At 42.6% G+C, this 18,278-nt stretch overlaps 1 protein-coding gene across 1 annotated transcript in view; it reads left to right on the top strand.

Moving 5' to 3' along the window:
• The window catches only part of UBAC2 (UBA domain containing 2), a 301,154-nt gene that overhangs the window by 226,680 nt on the left and 56,196 nt on the right, over positions 1-18,278 (top strand). Inside the window, exon 8 of the mRNA XM_082245721.1 lies at positions 337-582. Within this exon, the coding sequence (XP_082101847.1) occupies positions 337-582 (246 nt within the window). The remainder of the gene's footprint in view (positions 1-336; positions 583-18,278) is intronic.

Raw genomic sequence — 18,278 nt, 5'->3', positions numbered from 1 at the left:
AAAATGTGAGGGGTGTACTCAATTTTGTGAGATACTGTATGTGTAACCCATCTGTAATCTGTTCTCATCTGGCTTCTTCAGTAGGTAAACAGCTCACATTGAACAGTGCCCATGCATAAATACAAAAAATACCATGATAGCGTAATACCATTAAAAGTAAAGATTTATTCTAAAGAATTAAAAACACTCAGATTGTGATGGAAATATATAGCACTCATAAATCCGCAAACCTGCAGTTGCATAATGAGGATAGCAGAGATAGCAATGTAAACCTGACCGGTATTCTAATCCGTCTACAAAACTGAAAAAAAAAATGTTTTTGCTTTTTTCTTTCAGATTTCAGGCTTTTTGTACAAGAAGAATGTTCTGAGTGTTCAGAGGGTTCTTTACATCCCTAACAACTTAGCAGAAATCTTCTCCCATACTGTAGAGCCGATATTCTCATCCGTCGAGCCTGTCAGTGAGGCCAGTGTTGGGATGGGAGCAACTGTTGATATACAGAGACAGCAGAGGATAGAGCTGCTGGACCAGCAAATAATGCTTTCCCAAATTTCCCAGGTGGGAAGACGACGACAAGAGCAGGTACAATGCTTCTCATAGTGAGATGTTTATTAAATGTATTAACTTGGCAAATTGAATATACTAAATAGTGAAATTATAAAAGGAGCTCGAGTACACCAAGATCAATCTGCATAGTTTATACCACTGACGTTTTCCTTTTAAAAGGAACTCCAATTTTGTGTTTTTTTTTTTTTTGTTTCGTTTTTTCATGAGGGGCAGTTTAAATCATATAGCTAGAATCAGTATCTCTCCATTTTTTACGTGATTGCTATGTGAAGGAAGACCTAATTTTCATTACTTCTCTTGTGTTGTGTCTGTGCTCACTCCTTGACGTTATGCAGATTTACTGACTTCATGCTAAACAGTGCTTGAAAGGCTGCTCTCATTTCATTATTCAAGATCTGGATTTTCCAGGTTTACAGCTGGGCTAAGAGCATTGCTTATTCTAAAACAATCTGCTTAGAATTTTTCAGTTTTAACTTTTCTTGTAAAATTCTATTGGGGGTCATATAATATGGCCTTTTCTTAATTGTATTTTGCTGCTCACAGGATTTTAGTCTTCGAGCATTTGGTTATGCAGCTACTTATAGGTGATTGGACACTGGCAAACAATTCCGAAAAGACAGTCCTAGCATAACCCCTCCCTCTCCCAGCAAGCTGCAGTTTTTTTTGCTTGTGTCCTAAGGTGAAAATATTTCTGTTCTAAGAGACGCAAGCTATTTATTCATACCTTATTATACAGATTTACTGTATACTAAATTGGGCGTGCTTTGGTAGGGGTGTGTGGGTATGGGTTTTTAAGTTTTTAGGAAAGATGAGATGTGTGAGTGGTTAGTGATGGAATAGAATGTTGTTTGTTTTTACTGCTTTTAGAAATAGTACTGTGTGATAGTTTGTTGGATGTATACAATAACAAAGTTATTCATCTACCGGTTTTATTTTTTTCTTTACTATATTTTCATTGGAACTTTTCTAGCAAGCCTTCTAGCTGCTACAAAGCCACTGCAGCTTCCACCTTGTACCTTTCTGGATTGGTTGACTTTGTCTACTCTTTTTTGGAATGTACCTGGACCTATTAAGAAGCTTATACAGGGTTGGCCTGCAATTTTTCTTGATGCAGTGGGTCCTGTGGCACTAACCTAGCCAAGTAGTGCAGCACAATGAGTTAACACTCTGTTTGCATTTATGGGTAATCTCTCAGCCCTGTTAAAGGTCTTGGGTCATAGGGAATGAAAGCAGGCTCCCTCAGCCTATACTGTCAGGGACTTTTGAACCTAGCAGCTAGATGGACTCCCTATGAATATTTGGGAACACACAGAGACACCCACGCGAGTAGAGCCAGAGCATGTTTGTTTACTTCTGATAATGTCCCGAGCATATATACAGTTAGAACTACAGAAAAATGTATTTCGCAATAAGGGGCTTGGCATCAGTATGATTTGCGACCGCATGATACTTTTTGGCATACAACTAAAATTAGAGTATTCCCATAACAGACTTGTATTCTCATATGAAACTATTTCTGCAGAGTCAGACATATCTGAACAAACAAGATGTTATGACTATGAATCAAGGATAGATACATGAGAAATGGAGAAGAATATACAGCATGAAAACACCATTAACCCTTCAATTCCCTCTTTTTTATGAATATGATAAATCCCATTAAATCACTTTGGCAACAGGCTTGTCCAAGCCTGATTATCAGCCTTTTTAATCATTCTGTTAACCCCTTCCTTGATGGTGCATACCAAATAACTATACAGGACAAGTACAACCAAAACAATAATACAGACAGCAATTGGGCAGGAAAAAGTTCCTACCACCTCACTTTCTGTGGGTGACCACCCCATTAAACACATCATACCATGAATGGTGCGTATCCTGTGACAACTGAATGGTGGCTTCTGCAAGTTTGCCTTTCATAATGGTTGTTTTTACAATTGCCTGATGTACTGTCAAATTATATGTTATTAAGGTGCTGTAAATATTCTTCGTTGATTAAGTACATCTATAATTGGACCCATGGGCAGTGAAAAATCACCTATTGGGAGTGCATGGGCTTATTTTTTATTGTCATAGTCCTCAAAACAGGCCTGAATTGGCCTAAGTCCTTGATGCTACATCCATGTTGGCAGAAAGGCCAACAAAATCAAAAGACTAAGTCCACGCAGTGCTTTCCCAGAAATCTGGGGAGACAGTAGCCAGGACATCTTCTGTATCCTCTTCCTGCTTGTCTGTTACTTTAATTTCAGGGTCTTTATCACCTGTTTCTCCCCTCTTTGTTACTCTCTTTACTCTGGTCGCATGGATTCACTGGGGACTCTGTTCAGTCAGGACTGTTCTGGTTACTGTGATCACAGTCTGTGGTCCAAAGGGGGAATCTAGATCCTTTGACCTTGTTTAGTTGTCTCATAACGACTACATTTCCAGGTTGGAAAGGGTGTGTTAGTTCCTGTAGAGGAAGTGGAAAAAAGACAGACACATCACCGTAGATGCCATTCAACATCTTAATCAACCTAGTACAATAATATGCTCTAAATCACCAGGCATGATTACAAGAGGAGCTTTTGCCCAAGGTGTTGTAAATGGTTTCCTCGTTAAAATTTCAAATGGTGGCAATTTAGTTATTTTTGGCAGGTGTCATCCTTATTTCTGCTAATACTGCTGGAATAGTGTCTTCCCAATATTTTAAAAGTCCCTTCTGTTACAATTGTATCTTTGATAGAGCTGCACGGTTAATCGTTAAAAAATCTCGATTCACCCCCCCCCCCCCCCCCCGACGATCTTAAAACGTCACGTCCTCGATTCTTACTGAGCCGTTCTCTGCTCACTCACAGCTGTTAAAAAAAAAAAAAAAGAGCCTCCCGCAAATGTTTATCCACATTGTTAAAGCTGCTAGATAAGTATAAACAAAATGCTTTACAATGTCTCCTTTGTTCTTTTACTGTCGGTTCACACTATGGCGATCCGATTTCGGGGGCGACCTGTGAAATCGCGTGCACCGCGACTTCAGCGCGACTTGCACTGACTTCACATAATGGAAGTCAATGCAAGTCGCTCCGATGTCGCCCCGAAGTAGTACAGGAACTATTTTCTAAGTCGGAACGACTTGAGTCGCTCCTATTAGAATGGTTCCTGTAGCACAGAATGGATCGCTACTTGTCAGGCTGACCAATCACCTGATAAGTCGCGGTAGTGTGAACCGGGACTTAGAGCAAAGGAATGAACTTCTGTCTGTAAGGGAGAGCAGTTTAACCTCTTAAAGACTCAGCCTTTTTCTGACACTTGCTGCTTACAAGTTAAAATCAGTATTTTTTGCTAGAACATTACTTAGAACCCCCAAACATTATATATATTTTTTTAGCAGAGACTCTAGAGAATTAAATGGCGATCGTTGCAATCTTTTATGTCACACGGTATTTGCGCAGAAGTCTTTCAAATGCAGTTTTTTGGGGAAAAAATACAAGTTAGGCCAATTTTTTTTGTATAATGTAAAAGATGATGTTGCACCGAGAATCGTCCTCTTTATTCTAAGCAAAAAAATTGTGATTCTCATTTTAGCCAGAATCGTGCAGCTCTAATCCTTGATTGTCCTGTTCATTCTTTCCACTATACCCGAACTCTGAGGATGATATAAAGAATGTGAAATTTCCAATGAATCTGCAAGGATTTTACAAGTTCCCGGCAGATCTTGGAGAAAAAAATTCTGGCCCATTATCAGCAATCACTAGGGGATAACCCCACCCAGGCATTATTTCTTTACCATAACATTTACCATTCTGTTTAGGAAACAGATTCAAAATAACTCTGATCACATTGTTAGTCATTAGATTAATTAACCCCGCACATATTGCTATGATATTCGTGTAGTCCTATCATGTGTGACCTTGCCAGTAATACTAATGTCTCATCTTAGTACATTCCTTTCATGAGAAAGAGAAAAGGGAGGGGGGCAAGGGAGAGGGTCACGACTGCACAGAGCTAACATGACACACAGAAGATGTAGAACTAAGAGTTCCAGCATTCACACACATACAGAATTATCTCTCTAAAATTGCTTACATTTTTCCCATTTGTACACAAGACATGCATATCGTTCTCTCACTTTCTTTTAACTTATTTACCGGTTTACTTTTACCTCCCTAAAATCTGCTTTCCTTCCAACTGTTACTGTATGTCCCAGTCCGTATACTTTTAAACACAGAGGCACTATGTTGAGAATTGTGAGACAAAAACAGAAAAAATTCCCAGCTCATTTCACCAACCAGTTTGCTTGCCAACCAAATTAACCTGCCTAACAGTATGCGTTAAAAACAGGGGTTTAGTTAGCACACACTTGCGAACGCATGTGTAAGCTGCAGGGCCACTTCACAGCACCCTGTATTACCTGCAGTCCTAACTCCTGTAAATCTGAGAGTCTCCACAGTGGAAGCACATGCACTCTAATGGATAGATAGGGGGCGGGTGAGCCTGGAGGTAGCCCAACCCTCCTTAAAGACTCTTGGGGGCACAGTGGATGCCCAGCTCATAGCACAATGGCAGCAAAGGCATTCAGTGTGTCCACTCACCAGTATACATAAACTACAAACAAAGTGGCCCCTGCCCCTACCTATAACTGGCCTTTATAGCAAAGAGCACATGGAAAGGCAATGCATGTAAGACAGAAACAGAAAAAATTCCCAGCTCAATTCACCAACCAGTTTGCTTACCAACCAAATTAACTTGTCTAACAGTATGCATTAAAAACAGGGGTTTAGTTAGCACACATTTGTAAACGCATGTGTAAGCTGCAGGGTCACTTCACTTCACCCTGTATTACCTGCTGCCCTAACTCCTGTAAATTTATGAGAGTCTCCACAGTGGAAGCACATGCACTCTAATGGATATATAGGGGGCAGGTGAGCCCAACATGTTGAGGAATACCTAGTAAAGTATTTTGTTCTCCCCTTTGTCCCCTCTTTGGCAATGAGTCCTTCAGGAGTCACCGCCGAACCTTTAGCAGACCAACAATCTAGGCATATGTTTGGAGATCTCTGATCATACTGTCATAAGGGGGCTAAGGGAGTTGCAAGGGTGCTAGGGCAAGAAAACAGGGCTCTGTAAGGACAGCCTCCTTTGCTGTTCTATCAGTCAAGGCTTTGCCTCTGGAGACAAAATCTCTCCTATGTGTATGTGCCCTACAATGAACCACAGTACCCTCTGAAGGCAAGAGAATAGCATCCATAAGATGTTTGACTAGCTCTAAATGAAAGATAGAATTGCCATCAGCCGAGACAAATTCTCCCCTGCATCCCTATATGGCCGAAATCATCATTTACAACACCATGTGCATGTTTGGAATCAGTGTAAATATTTACTGCCTGTCTTGAATCTGCGTGATGCAATCATGAGGCTCAATAACCTCATCAGTTTCTTCTTTTAAACCCAATAAAGCATTAAGAATGAGGGCAGGTCCTGATGTGGGAGAAGCATACTGAATAGTCTGAGAGGTAGTAGACAGGAGAAGTATCTCATACCCACTCATTCTCTGAGCTGTCATATGTTGTGTGTTCAGATTTTTTAATCAATTGCAAAACTTGATGTGATGTCCCAATGTGAGAACCGCTTACATCTCTACCCCCACTGCACAGGCTGCCAGAGCCCACAGACATGCCGGCGTTCCTTATACCAGAACTGGATCTACCTTGGAAAAATAGGCTACAGGTCTCCGCTTACCTCCATGCATCTGCGCAAGGACAGCAGCCATTGTTTTACGGTTGTCCCTCATGTATAAATTAAAAGGTTTACAATGATCAGGGAGTCCCAGCCCTGGGGCAGTTACCATTGCAGTTTTCAACCTTGTGTAAGCATATATTTTTTCATCATCCCAAGTCACTAGATCTGGAGCTTCTGTCAAAGTGCTTTGTCGAGTATATTATCAAAATGGGAACAGTCATGTGTCCATTGGCAGCAGTAATCAATCATACCTAAAATGGACAGCATGTCTTTTTTTGTTAGTGGGCATGCCATTCTCACGACAGCTGTAACCCTTGCAGAGCTTATTTTGTGTTCCCCGGGGGTGAGTGCAAACCCCAAATACTCAACCTGTAAAAGACAGAGTTGGACCCTGGACCGGGAGACTTTGTGACCCTCTTTACACAGATAATTCAGCAGACTTACAGTATCAACCTGACTAGCCTCCAGGGAGGGACTACACAACAGTAAGTCATCGACATAATGAAGGACGACGGGACCCTGACCAGCTGTCAAAGACTGTAATTTAGCATGGAGCGCTATGGAGTAGACTGCAGGTGAGTCTATATAGCCTTGCGAAAGGAGGGCTTACAGTGCCTTGCGAAAGTATTCGGCCCCCTTGAACTTTTCGACCTTATGCCACATTTCAGGCTTCAAACATAAAGATATAAAACTGTAATTTTTTGTGAAGAATCAACAAGAAGTGGGACACAATCATGAAGTGGAAGAAAATTTATTGGATATTTCAAACTTTGTTAACAAAAAACTGAAAAATTGGCGTGCAAAATTATTCAGCCCCTTTACTTTCTGTGCAGCAAACTCTCTCCAGAAGTTCAGTGAGGATCTCTGAATGATCCAATGTTGACCTAAATGACTAATGATGATAAATAGAATCCACCTGTGTGTAATCAAGTCTCTGTATAAATGCACCTGCACTGTGATAGTCTCAGAGGTCCGTTTAAAGCGCGGAGAGCATCATGAAGAACAAGGAACACACCAGGCAGGTCCGAGATACTGTTGTGGAGAAGTTTAAAGCTGGATTTCGATACAAAAAGATTTCCCAAGCTTTAAACATCCCAAGGATCACTGTGCAAGTGAGAATATTGAAATGGAAGGAGTATTGGACCACTGCAAATCTACGAAGACCTGGCCGTCCCTCTAAACTTTCAGCTCATACAAGGAGAAGACTGATTAGAGATGCAGCCAAGAGGCCCATGATCACTCTGGATGAACTGCAGAGATCTACAGCTGAGGTGGGAGACTCTGTCCATAGGACAACAATCAGTCGTATACTGCACAAATCTGGCCTTTATGGAAGAGTGGCAAGAAGAAAGCCATTTCTTAAAGATATCCATAAAAAGTGTTGTTTAAAGTTTGCCACAAGCCACCTGGGAGACACACCAAACATGTGGAAGAAGGTGCTCTGGTCAGATGAAAACAAAATCGAACTTTTTGGCAACAATGCAAAACGTTATGTTTGGCGTAAAAGCAACACAGCTCATCACCCTGAACACCCCATCCCCACTGTCAAACATGGTGGTGGCAGCATCATGGTTTGGGCCTGCTTTTCTTCAGCAGGGACAGGGAAGATGGTTAAAATTGATGGGAAGATGGATGGAGCCAAATACAGGACCATTCTGGAAGAAAACCTGATGGAGTCTGCAAAAGACCTGAGACTGGGACGGGGATTTGTCTTCCAACAAGACAATGATCCAAAACATAAAGCAAAATCTACAATGGAATGGTTCACAAATAAACATATCCAGGTGTTAGAATGGCCAAGTCAAAGTCCAGACCTGAATCCAATCGAGAATCTGTGGAAAGAACTCAAAACTGCTGTTCACAAACGCTCTTCATCCAACCTCACCTAGCTCGAGCTGTTTTGCAAGGAGAAATGGGCAAAAATTTCAGTCTCTCGATGTGCAAAACTGATAGAGACATACCCCAAGCGACTTACAGCTGTAATCGCAGCAAAAGGTCGCGCTACAAAGTATTAACTTAAGGGGGCTGAATAATTTTGCACGCCGAATTTTTCAGTTTTTTATTTGTTAAAAAAGTTTGAAATATCCAATAAATTTTGTTCCACTTCATGATTGTGTCCCACTTGTTGTTGGTTCTTCACAAAAAATTACAGTTTTATATCTTTGTTTGAAGCCTGAAATGTGGCAAAAGGTCGAAAAGTTCAAGGGGGCCGAATACTTTCGCAAGGCACCGTAGGTTCATTGGCAACCGTCAAAACTGAATGCCATAAGTAGTTTTGTCTCTTTGTCAACAAGGACAGAGAAAAATGCTTTACTTGAATCAATTACTGAAAAACATGTAGAGTCATGGGGTATAGAGATAATCAGAGATGGTACCTCAGGTACAATGGGGTCTATAGGGATCACTAGATTATTAACCCCTCCTAGATCCTATACAAAACGGTAAGAGCAATCTGCTTTAGGCACTGGGTTAATGGGTGTGGTAGACATCTAAGAGTGTAGTACTATGGTAAACATATAAGAGTGTAGTACTATATGTATATATAGTACTATATAATATATATATATATATATATATATATATTCTATATGGGAAGATGGATGGCGCCAAATACAGGACCATTCTGGAAGAAAACCTGATGGAGTCTGCAAAAGACCTGAGACTGGGACGGGGATTTGTCTTCCAACAAGACAATGATCCAAAACATAAAGCAAAATCTACAATGGAATGGTTCACAAATAAACATATCCAGGTGTTAGAATGGCCAAGTCAAAGTCCAGACCTGAATGAGTCATATCTTGTTATGGCTGTTGAGTCATATCTTGCCATTGCAGGTGGTGTCTCACTGGTGCTCGAGTTTGCTGAAGTACAGGGACATATTGAGGCTGATGCTGAGGTACTACTTGGCCTTGTTGTGGATTACCTAAAGGAGCATTTCCCTGCTTTTGGAGGTGGGGGCGCTGATTCTTCCACTGACCTTCTCGTCCACATCCAAAGCAGTGAGTGCATCTTCCTGTATTGTTGAAATTCTCTCTTCCTCTACCCTTGCCTCTACCACCTCTCCAAGGCATCCTTTCACCTGCCATATCTCTTTTCCTTGCCTGCCTAGGATCACAGTGCTTTTAAATTCAAAACAACCTGCTGTATTCTTCTCCATTAACTTCATATCTCTTTCTCTAGGCCTTTGTTTACATGCCACTGCCGTTGGAAGGAAAGTGCGTCCCTTCCACAGTCTAACTATTTCAGTTTCTAATTCGGTCCACATTGTAGCTCTGCCAGCTTCTGTGGCCAAAGTGTATGCGGTTGCCTGAGAACCCGCTGGTTGAAGTGAGCTAATAGATGGTACCTTTTGTCCAGTCAAAGCCGGAGACTGACTCATAACCAAGTATACCATCCACAAAAAGCCTCATATCTTCCTGTGACAGCTGTCTCCCTTTTGTAGCCCTTTTTAAAAAGGCTATACAGGCTGTTGTATTTTTCTGAGGTTTAGGCCCCTCACCTAAATTGGGGTACAAGGATGCACATGGGACAGGTTGGTATGCTGGGGGATATCCAACAAAAGGATTGTTATCTCCCCTGATGGACAGAGCACTGCTGACTTTCTTTTCGGCAACAATCCTCCTATCCATTGCACGCCAATCCTTCCCCTATTGGGGATGTCCCATTTTTCAAGGATTGGAAATTATAAGCCCTCTTTAAGGCATTGTTCTTTCTGGCTGGTTCTGCTATGCTATGCTGTTTTTAAGGAGAGCATCTTCTTGGCGATTCTTTAAACATCTACTGTATGCCATGGAAGTGGTGGGATGTATGAGCACCCTATTACCCCAGAATAAAAAGGCACAAGCTCCTGTAGGCAAGCATTCAATTCTTGAGAGGAAAAAGTGTTCCTTTTGTTTCTCTCAGGCCTCTGGGTACAAGTCTAAGTTTGGCTCACTTTTCCACTGTTAGACCTGAACCCCCAATCCTGCCACGGCAAGGAACAAGCCACCCTTCCAATCAGTGGGTGCCCCCATCAGAGTGGGGAAGGATGCTTTTTTGCTTTGGCAGCCATCTGATCTCAGGACATTTCAGATGTCTGGGTCCAGTACGTCGTATCCAGGGGCTACAAACTAGAGTTTTGATTTCTGGTTCCACGCAGCTTCATTCTGTCAAACTTGCCATCCTCCCCACAAAACTGCATGGATCTTTTCACTGTTCTCCAGCAGCTTCTCACGCAGCGTGCTGTTGCCTCTGTCTCAGAAAAGCAGGGGGTCAGGGGTTCTACTGTTCAGTTTTCAAGGAAAAAGGAGGCATTCACCCCATTCTTGGTCTGCTGATTCTAATAGGTTTTATTTGGGTTCACAAATTCTGCATAGAATCTGCCAGGTCAGTTATTCAATTCTACTGATTGACATTGTAGCCTCTGTGGACTTCAAGGATGCCTGCTTGCACATCCCTGTCCTTCCTCCATATTAATGTTATTTGTGTTTCGCTGTGGGCACACAACATTGTCAGTTTGTTGAAATCCTCAAAGATGTTCTGCTGAAGGAATAGTCAGTCCAGACCTTGTCATCCAAAGTCCATTGGACAGTGTAGACCCTGCAGAGGTTTGGTTGCATACGTAATCTTCAGAAGTCAGCACTGGACCTGATCAATCACTTGGAGTGTCTGGGCCCTATTCTGGATATGGCCCTATCCAGGGACTTCTTCCCTCCTGACAAACCCCTGGCCCTCCACTCCCATGATCAGATGCTGTGGTCCAGAAGACATTCCGCTATTTGCTTTTGCATGAGGGTCTTGCTTCAAGGCTGTACCATATGCCCAGTTTCAATCCAGACCGATGCAGCTTAACATTTGAGATTATGAACAAAGTGGAGTTTGAAAAAATTAGTTAAAAAAAAAAAAAAAAAAAAAACCAGGAGTTGTGCTTCTGTTGAGATGCTGACTGTGTGATTCCTCGTGGTGTAAGTGTTTTCTCTTTGCCAAATTGTCTTCGAGAACAGCACATCAGATATTGATACCTCCTCTGACAGGAACAGGAAATGCCTCACCAAAGACACTTTAAAAGAATGTGCTTTGGCCGAACTTGTAATTTTTAGTTTTGTCTAGACTGTTTAGACTTTTGTCCAGAGGAGATGCAGTACCTAGTACTCTGTTTCTCTATTTTTTTTACCTCCACAGCTTTACCTACTTTGCTTCTGCTTTGGAGCAGCTGGTAGGGTTCTCTACTAGATTGCCCCCCAAAACCCCTCCTTGATATGGGAAAACTTGATCCACCTTCTCCTTCAGTGCCTGGTGAAGTTTATGTCTAGAAGCTGCATATGCCCTTGACAGGGACTAACACTGGCAGAGTCTGGGTTTCCTGGCGTGTGAACTTTCTGCATTGTGTGGCAGGGGCTAACATGGTAGCTGCATTGGACTTTCAGCTTGTCTGTTTCCTGTTTGACCGGATGAAGTCAAGTGTTCATTCCAGATGGGGTGATACCATTTCCAGGTGCCAGAGGCTCAGGTTCCAAGCATCATTCTCTGCGCAGGGGATGAAAGGTCAGCTGGTACCTTAATGGTTGTTTCTCCTAGCAGCAGCTGTCAGGACGTCACATGTGGAGGAGCTATTACTGTATTTTTGTTCTTTGGTGCAGTCTGCATCTCAGACAGATACAGGCACCCTTGGTATCGGTGAGGAACAGGGAAGCTAGAGGCACTGCTGGGCTCTCCTTATGTAGGACTTCTTAGAGGGAGTCCCTGACCGGCTTTACCTCTCGTATGGTTCACTTTGGCAACTTTAGGACGTAGCGCTTGAGAGAGGAGGAGAAAGCTGCTTTTGAAGCACATTTATATTGTACAATCTCATAAGACTATAGTGGTACCTAAAAAAAAAAAAAAAAAAAAAAAAAAAAAAACATTCATAAGTTTTTCTAAAAATGTATAACAGTTATTTCAGTATCCTAAAACGTATTTGTGTTACAATACATTGAAAAGTAAATGTTCACAGCCCTTTCCACATGAATAACATGACATAAAACAATTCCTTCCATCTATTTGCCCCTAAAATATAAGTAACTCTCAATCCGATCCATATATCCTTTTTTTAGGGGTTGGAATTTCTCTATGTGGGTTGTGACATCAATCACTTCTTTAGGAGAAATTGAAGGAATTTTCTGCATAAGGAATCCTACTAAATGTTCTATCAGTGCCCAATAATATAGCTATATTTGTATTGGTAAACTCTAATAGTTAATGCAGATATGTTATAACACAATTTAATTCTAAATACTTTTTTTTATGTGTGGCAATTTTTAATGAGAGATCTGCAGTATTCCCAGGTACTGATCCTGGGCAAGGGAGCCACAAGAATACAAAGAGGAGTGATTAGTCAGTCCTGGCAGTACCAATAGCCTGTAAAAAAACAGAGCATCTCTCTTATCTAAAGGTCACCATAAATATACTACCCCAGCTATTGACGTGTATTTGGAACTGATCAAAGATCAAACGTACCCTGGACCGAATCGTACCTGTGCTTCTTTTTATCTTCTCACAAAGGAATATTTTGAAATTTCACAGAAGCACAGGTAGGATTGGGTCCAGGGTACATTTGATCTTTCAGCAGTTCCAAATACTTTGGAACAAGATCTGTTCCTGGGAATGCTGCAGATCTCTCATATCGAATTGCCTTGTATACCAAAAATGTTTTCAGAATCAAATTTTCTGCCGAGCACATTATAACACAGTTGTGCAGCAGCGGTCGACATGATACACATTTTATCACACCGCGCAGCTCCTTTTGTTTTTTAAACCTACTTTATTAGAAGTGTACAAAGTGACACTTCATTAATGTCACTGCACAGTAGATGCGGTGTGCTGCCCTTGCTGTGTGGTGACATGCAGTACCATCCAGATTGGTGCAACATTATTCAAACATATTGCATACAAATCACACAACTCTGGAATGCAGTGAAGCACTGCAATCTGGTCTGACATTGACGCACGGAAAACATTGTATGTCATTGCAGTTATCTGCCCTTTCTCAGTGGATATGGGAGGGTTACAGTCCCACATCCTTGCCAAACACGTTACTAAGCTAATGAGGGGGAAGGAAAGACAGCACAATCACTCCAGTATAGTAATCTCAAACCAATTTTTAATTAAAAAGGATTAAAAGATGTATAATCACAAAAGTGCATGAGAAACACACATGTAAAAACAAAGGGGAGAATGAGCCTGTAGTAACAGCACTTTCCCAAATGTGCAGCTGAATGGATTGATGAGCTAACGAGGATACAGAGTCTGGGTTACTGTGCCTCTGTCACGTACCTGGTAAGAGGCTGGAGTGCTGAGAGGGCTTCCCTTGAGGCTTAGTGCAGAGCACCCCTGAAGGTAATAACCGGGAATGTTAACCCCAAAGAAGCAGGGGTTTGACCTGCTGTGTTAGGCAGAGGAGATGTTCACCGCATAATGGCCGGACGAGCAGGATGCACAGCAGGGCAGGAGTCCCTCAGATGTACCAGATGATACTTGGCAGTAGGGAGAGCCAGGAGCAGGGTCAGAAGCCAGGCAAGTAGTCATGCACAGGAGATCAGGCACAAGCCTGGGTCATGCACTAGAAATTAGGCAGCAGCTGAGTCAGGAGAGCGAGCCAAGGTCATACACGGGCAATTGGACAGAAGCAGAGTCAGTAGGATGAGCCAGGGATGGGGTGGAGACAAGACAGGTTAGAGATAAGCCGCGACGGGAACAGGGAATCCAATAACAGCATAAACCGGAACATGACGCTCATCCAGCAACTTGTAGCTCAGACTGCTGACTGTAAATAGGCCACTGGATACCAGAATCTGTCATGCATTGCATGCGCCATGACTTTTGACCCTGGACATCAGGTGGACTGCACCATCCTTTGGCCATCCAGCCCAGGAGTGAGGAATGGATGGTGTAGTCCACCTGATATCCAGGATCTTTGACCCTGGACTTATGGTGGACACTAGACTATCCATCGGCCATCCGTTCTGGGAGAGAGGAAACCGAGGCACATCGCGCATGTTAGACTGTCAAAGCAGCTTCCCATTCAGCAGCTAGTGGCACAGTGATCCGGAATCTGTCTCTTAATTTGGTCATCCATCCTTTCAGCTGTCTATGTTTGGGGCAGTACTGTTACTACAGGTTCATTCTCCCCTTGTTTTTTACATGTGTGTCTCTAATGATTTTTTGTGGGTATACATCTTTTAATCCTTTTTTATTAAAATCGGTTGGAACTTACTACACGTTCTCTCCACCCCCCCCCCCCCCCCTCACTTGTTTACACAGATGGAGTCTCTTCTCCTTTTTGACAGCGGCACCCCTAGTCTGTTGATTTCCTTTGTCTAGTTATCAAGCTACCCGCTCATTGACTCCCTGTTTTTTCATTGGTTGTTATTATTGTTGATTGCAGGTTATTTTTACATACAATAATGTCATCTGTGTTTTAATCAATTTGTTTGAGCGCCTGCTTTGGTGTAAGGCATTTTAGACCATACTGACCCAAACATCAAATAACCCGATGAGTGATTTAGGCAAACACCCATTTGGGAGACATGACTGATATAGCGATCATTAAAGTTGTTGAAACCCTTAAAAAAAACAAAAGGATCCTGTTCCTTTACAGCATGAATAACAGTGCAGTGCTTGTGCTGTGTCATTTGGCCCCTTGTATCCTCTAAAATACATGGCTGATCCTGCCTGGTTCTGCCCTCCCCTCTGTAAACTGACCACAGTTTACGTGCCGCCATCATCCGCTGTCTCTCCTCTTCTCCCTCCCCTCCCTGCCTGTTCGCTCCGATCTGCTCCACGGCCTTCCCCTCCTGCTGCTATCATAACTGAGTCTTCTTACTACAATCTCCATATTAAATTATATGCCCAGTGTATGTGTTTTTTTTCTACAAATAAGCCGCTGTATACCTTATTTAAAGGGCTGCTCAGCGCTAACGTGACTGTCTGCCTCTTTTCTCCTCTCCTCCTCCTGTCAGCGGGCAATTCTCGGCCCCTCCCGCTGTAGCTGTCAAATCGAGAGAGACGAGAGGTATATAGTGGAATATTTTTAAAAAGCACATACACTGGGCACATCATTTATTATAACAGAGGAGATTGTTGCAAGAAGACTCAGTGGCTTAACAACCAATTTAGGGATAAAACACAGTTAGCTAGTGTAAATATCATTTTATAGGGCTGCATTTAGGGAATCGAAAAGGGAGACAGCGCAGAATAATTTTATTTTAACTCGTGAGGTCAAATTTATTAAATACATTTTTTCAGCTCTGTGTATACAAAGGAAAATGGGGAACTTATGCCCATAATGGGGTTAGTATAGACATAGCCCCAAAAGAACCACAATGCGTCAAAATTGACATGGTCCAGAAACATTTTAGGCTTTTTTCACACGGTCCGCCTCCGTAGGCGGATCCGTGCTGCTCAGCGGGGGATCGATACACAGATCCCCGCTGAGCAGGCAGGTGACATCTCCCTCTCTGCTCTGTGTGCAGAGAGGGAGATGTCAGAGCCCCATGCATCTCTATGGGGGAATCGGATAAGAGCGGACCGCCTGTCCGCTCTCATTCGATCCCATCCGATCCCCTGGATCCGGATTCGGATGGCAGCGGGTGTCAGTGGACATGTATGGGGGATCTGATCAGATCCGCCTAAAAAAACTGACAGGCGGATCTGATCGGATCGCTCATGTGAAAGGACCCTTAGACAAAATAAAGGTGATTAAAGCACCTGGACCAGGTGGCATACACCCATATATTCTCAAAGAATTGAACTCTGTTATTTTCACAGCCATTGTTTCTAATCTTCTCTGTCTTCTATAGTCTGGAAGATACTCGAGAGCTTGACAGAAAACCACGTAGATGAGTTTTTGCTAAAGAACAATAGTCTAAGCATTAGTTGGCAAGAATTCATAATTGATGGATGTTGTCTCTCAAATCTGCTTTATTTTTTATGAGGAAGTAAGCAAAAACTTGGACAAAGGAGTGGCTGTGTTATATAGTATACATGTAGGTTTGCAACAAAAGCATTTACCACAATTCCCCATACATGAATAATTAAAGTCTATAGGTTTTGAATTTTAAATTTCTAAAAGGTTAGAAAACTGGCTAAAAAAAAGTGGTCTAAGGGCAGATTCACACTGCACCTCTGTGCTTTTGTTAAAGCGCAGTAAACACGTGTTTTTCATGCGGGTCAGCTGCACTTTCCCTTAGACTTCTATAGGATCCTGCAGGTTTGGAACGGTTTCAGAATGCACACCAAAACTCCTGCATAAGCATACACGTATGCTCCAGCGCTCAAGGAGCATAGACACCTGTAATTATAATTATGATTAGCTGATTTCCAAAGAGTTTTTTTTCATCTGGAATACTTTAGCAATCCTGCCCTCCTCAGACAGGGAAATTTTCATAGGCAAGTGTGAAAGCAAAGGGTGAGGGTGCAAATGCTTAGTGCATTACCATAAACCACTGCAGTAGGTGTTCGGCCCTCCCGTCTGTTTTTCATTTCCTATCAAAATGCCTGCATGCTGCATCTTTTGTGCACTTTCTGAAACCACACGAGAACCGTGGGACATCCTACAAGTCTATGGGAAAGCACAGCTAACCCACTCAAATAATACAGATTAACTGCGCTTTACCCAAAGCCCAGTGGGATTGCATTAGGATAAAAGAAAGAGAGGCGCCTCTGAGTGCAGATTTAAAATGTAATAGTAAATAAAACAGTAGTGACTCACATTCAGTAAGTATTTGCAGACATAGTGTAGATTGCAGATCGTGGGATCCCAGGTGGATGTCTGTTCCTGGTGCTGGAGTACAGCAGCGTCCTGTGAAGGAGTGTAGGACTAGAATGGCTTCACAGTGCCCCGTACGTGTTGCGGCTCGTGGAAGAAGGATCTGCATTAAGGCAGGGTGAAGACTCCCTAAGGTTATTAGAGTTGTGCCACTGGGTTCATTGTTCAGATCCTTCGTTTTTAACATATTTATAAGTGATATAGAGTTTGAGATTAAAAGTACCATTCCTGTGCTTGCAGATGGCACCCAGTCATATAGTGGAATAATGTTCTTACAGGGTATCTCCAACTTAATGTACAAGTTGACCTTAATGCACTGTTTGATTGGACAACTACAGTATGTGGCGAATGAGGTTTATTGTTGATAAATGTAAATTTCGCCACGTGTGGGCTAAAACATGCATGCGTCATACATTTTAGGTGGTGTACAACAAAGGGGAGTTAATTGGCCAGATGTATCTGGGTGTTCTGGTAGATCATAAGCTTAAAGTGGAGTTCCACCCAAAAGTGGAACTTCCGCTTATCTGATTGCTGTTTTTGACAGGCATCTGCCCCCACTTCCAGCAGACTCGGCCATGGCGAAGCATGTCACAAGTCCAGACCCCCTCTTGCTTCGCCCGCCACCACACCATACAGCCCTTTTCGATTAAGGGTCAGGTTCCTCCTCTCCCTGTGAAGACGCACTCTACGCAGGCGCTCAGCGCTTCTTGGGCCTTCTGTCATCAGGTGTCAGTAACGCACACTTTTGATAACAATTTTTAAAGTGGATGTGTTGGCATCTGCAGATGCCTGTTTTGGCTCAAGGTTTAGCAGGCTGCTGTTTAGGGGGCTTGTTCCCTCTTTGGGGGTGTAATGTTTTTTCAAGTGGGCTCCTGTTACCTAATTGGCTACTGTTTATCCTTCGGAATTTGTTTTTGCTGTTCCCACCCCCCATGTTTGATACTGCTTTGGGAAGTCCCAATGGTAAAGATGATCAGGAGCAGTGTCCGTCAATGAACAAAAGAGAAAATTGTATTTTTGGCTTACCATAAAATCCATTTCTCTGATGTTTATTGATGGACACACACCCACCCCTCTGGAGTTGTAATACTTCTGACACTGCTTGTAACAAAACTGAGTACTTTTAGCAGAGAGGGGGAGTATACCTCCTTGGACTGCCCATAGGCGTAGTCATGTTCTTTTTCTGCCTAGGGCCCTACTCCTGTAGGGGGAAGTA

The sequence above is a fragment of the Pelophylax lessonae genome (genome assembly GCF_965119305.1).
Source record: "Pelophylax lessonae genome assembly, chromosome: 2".
In the NCBI taxonomy this organism is placed as follows: Eukaryota; Metazoa; Chordata; class Amphibia; order Anura; family Ranidae; genus Pelophylax; species Pelophylax lessonae.
Note: the sequence above shows the minus strand (reverse complement) of the source record. Positions and strands in the feature narration are given on the sequence as shown.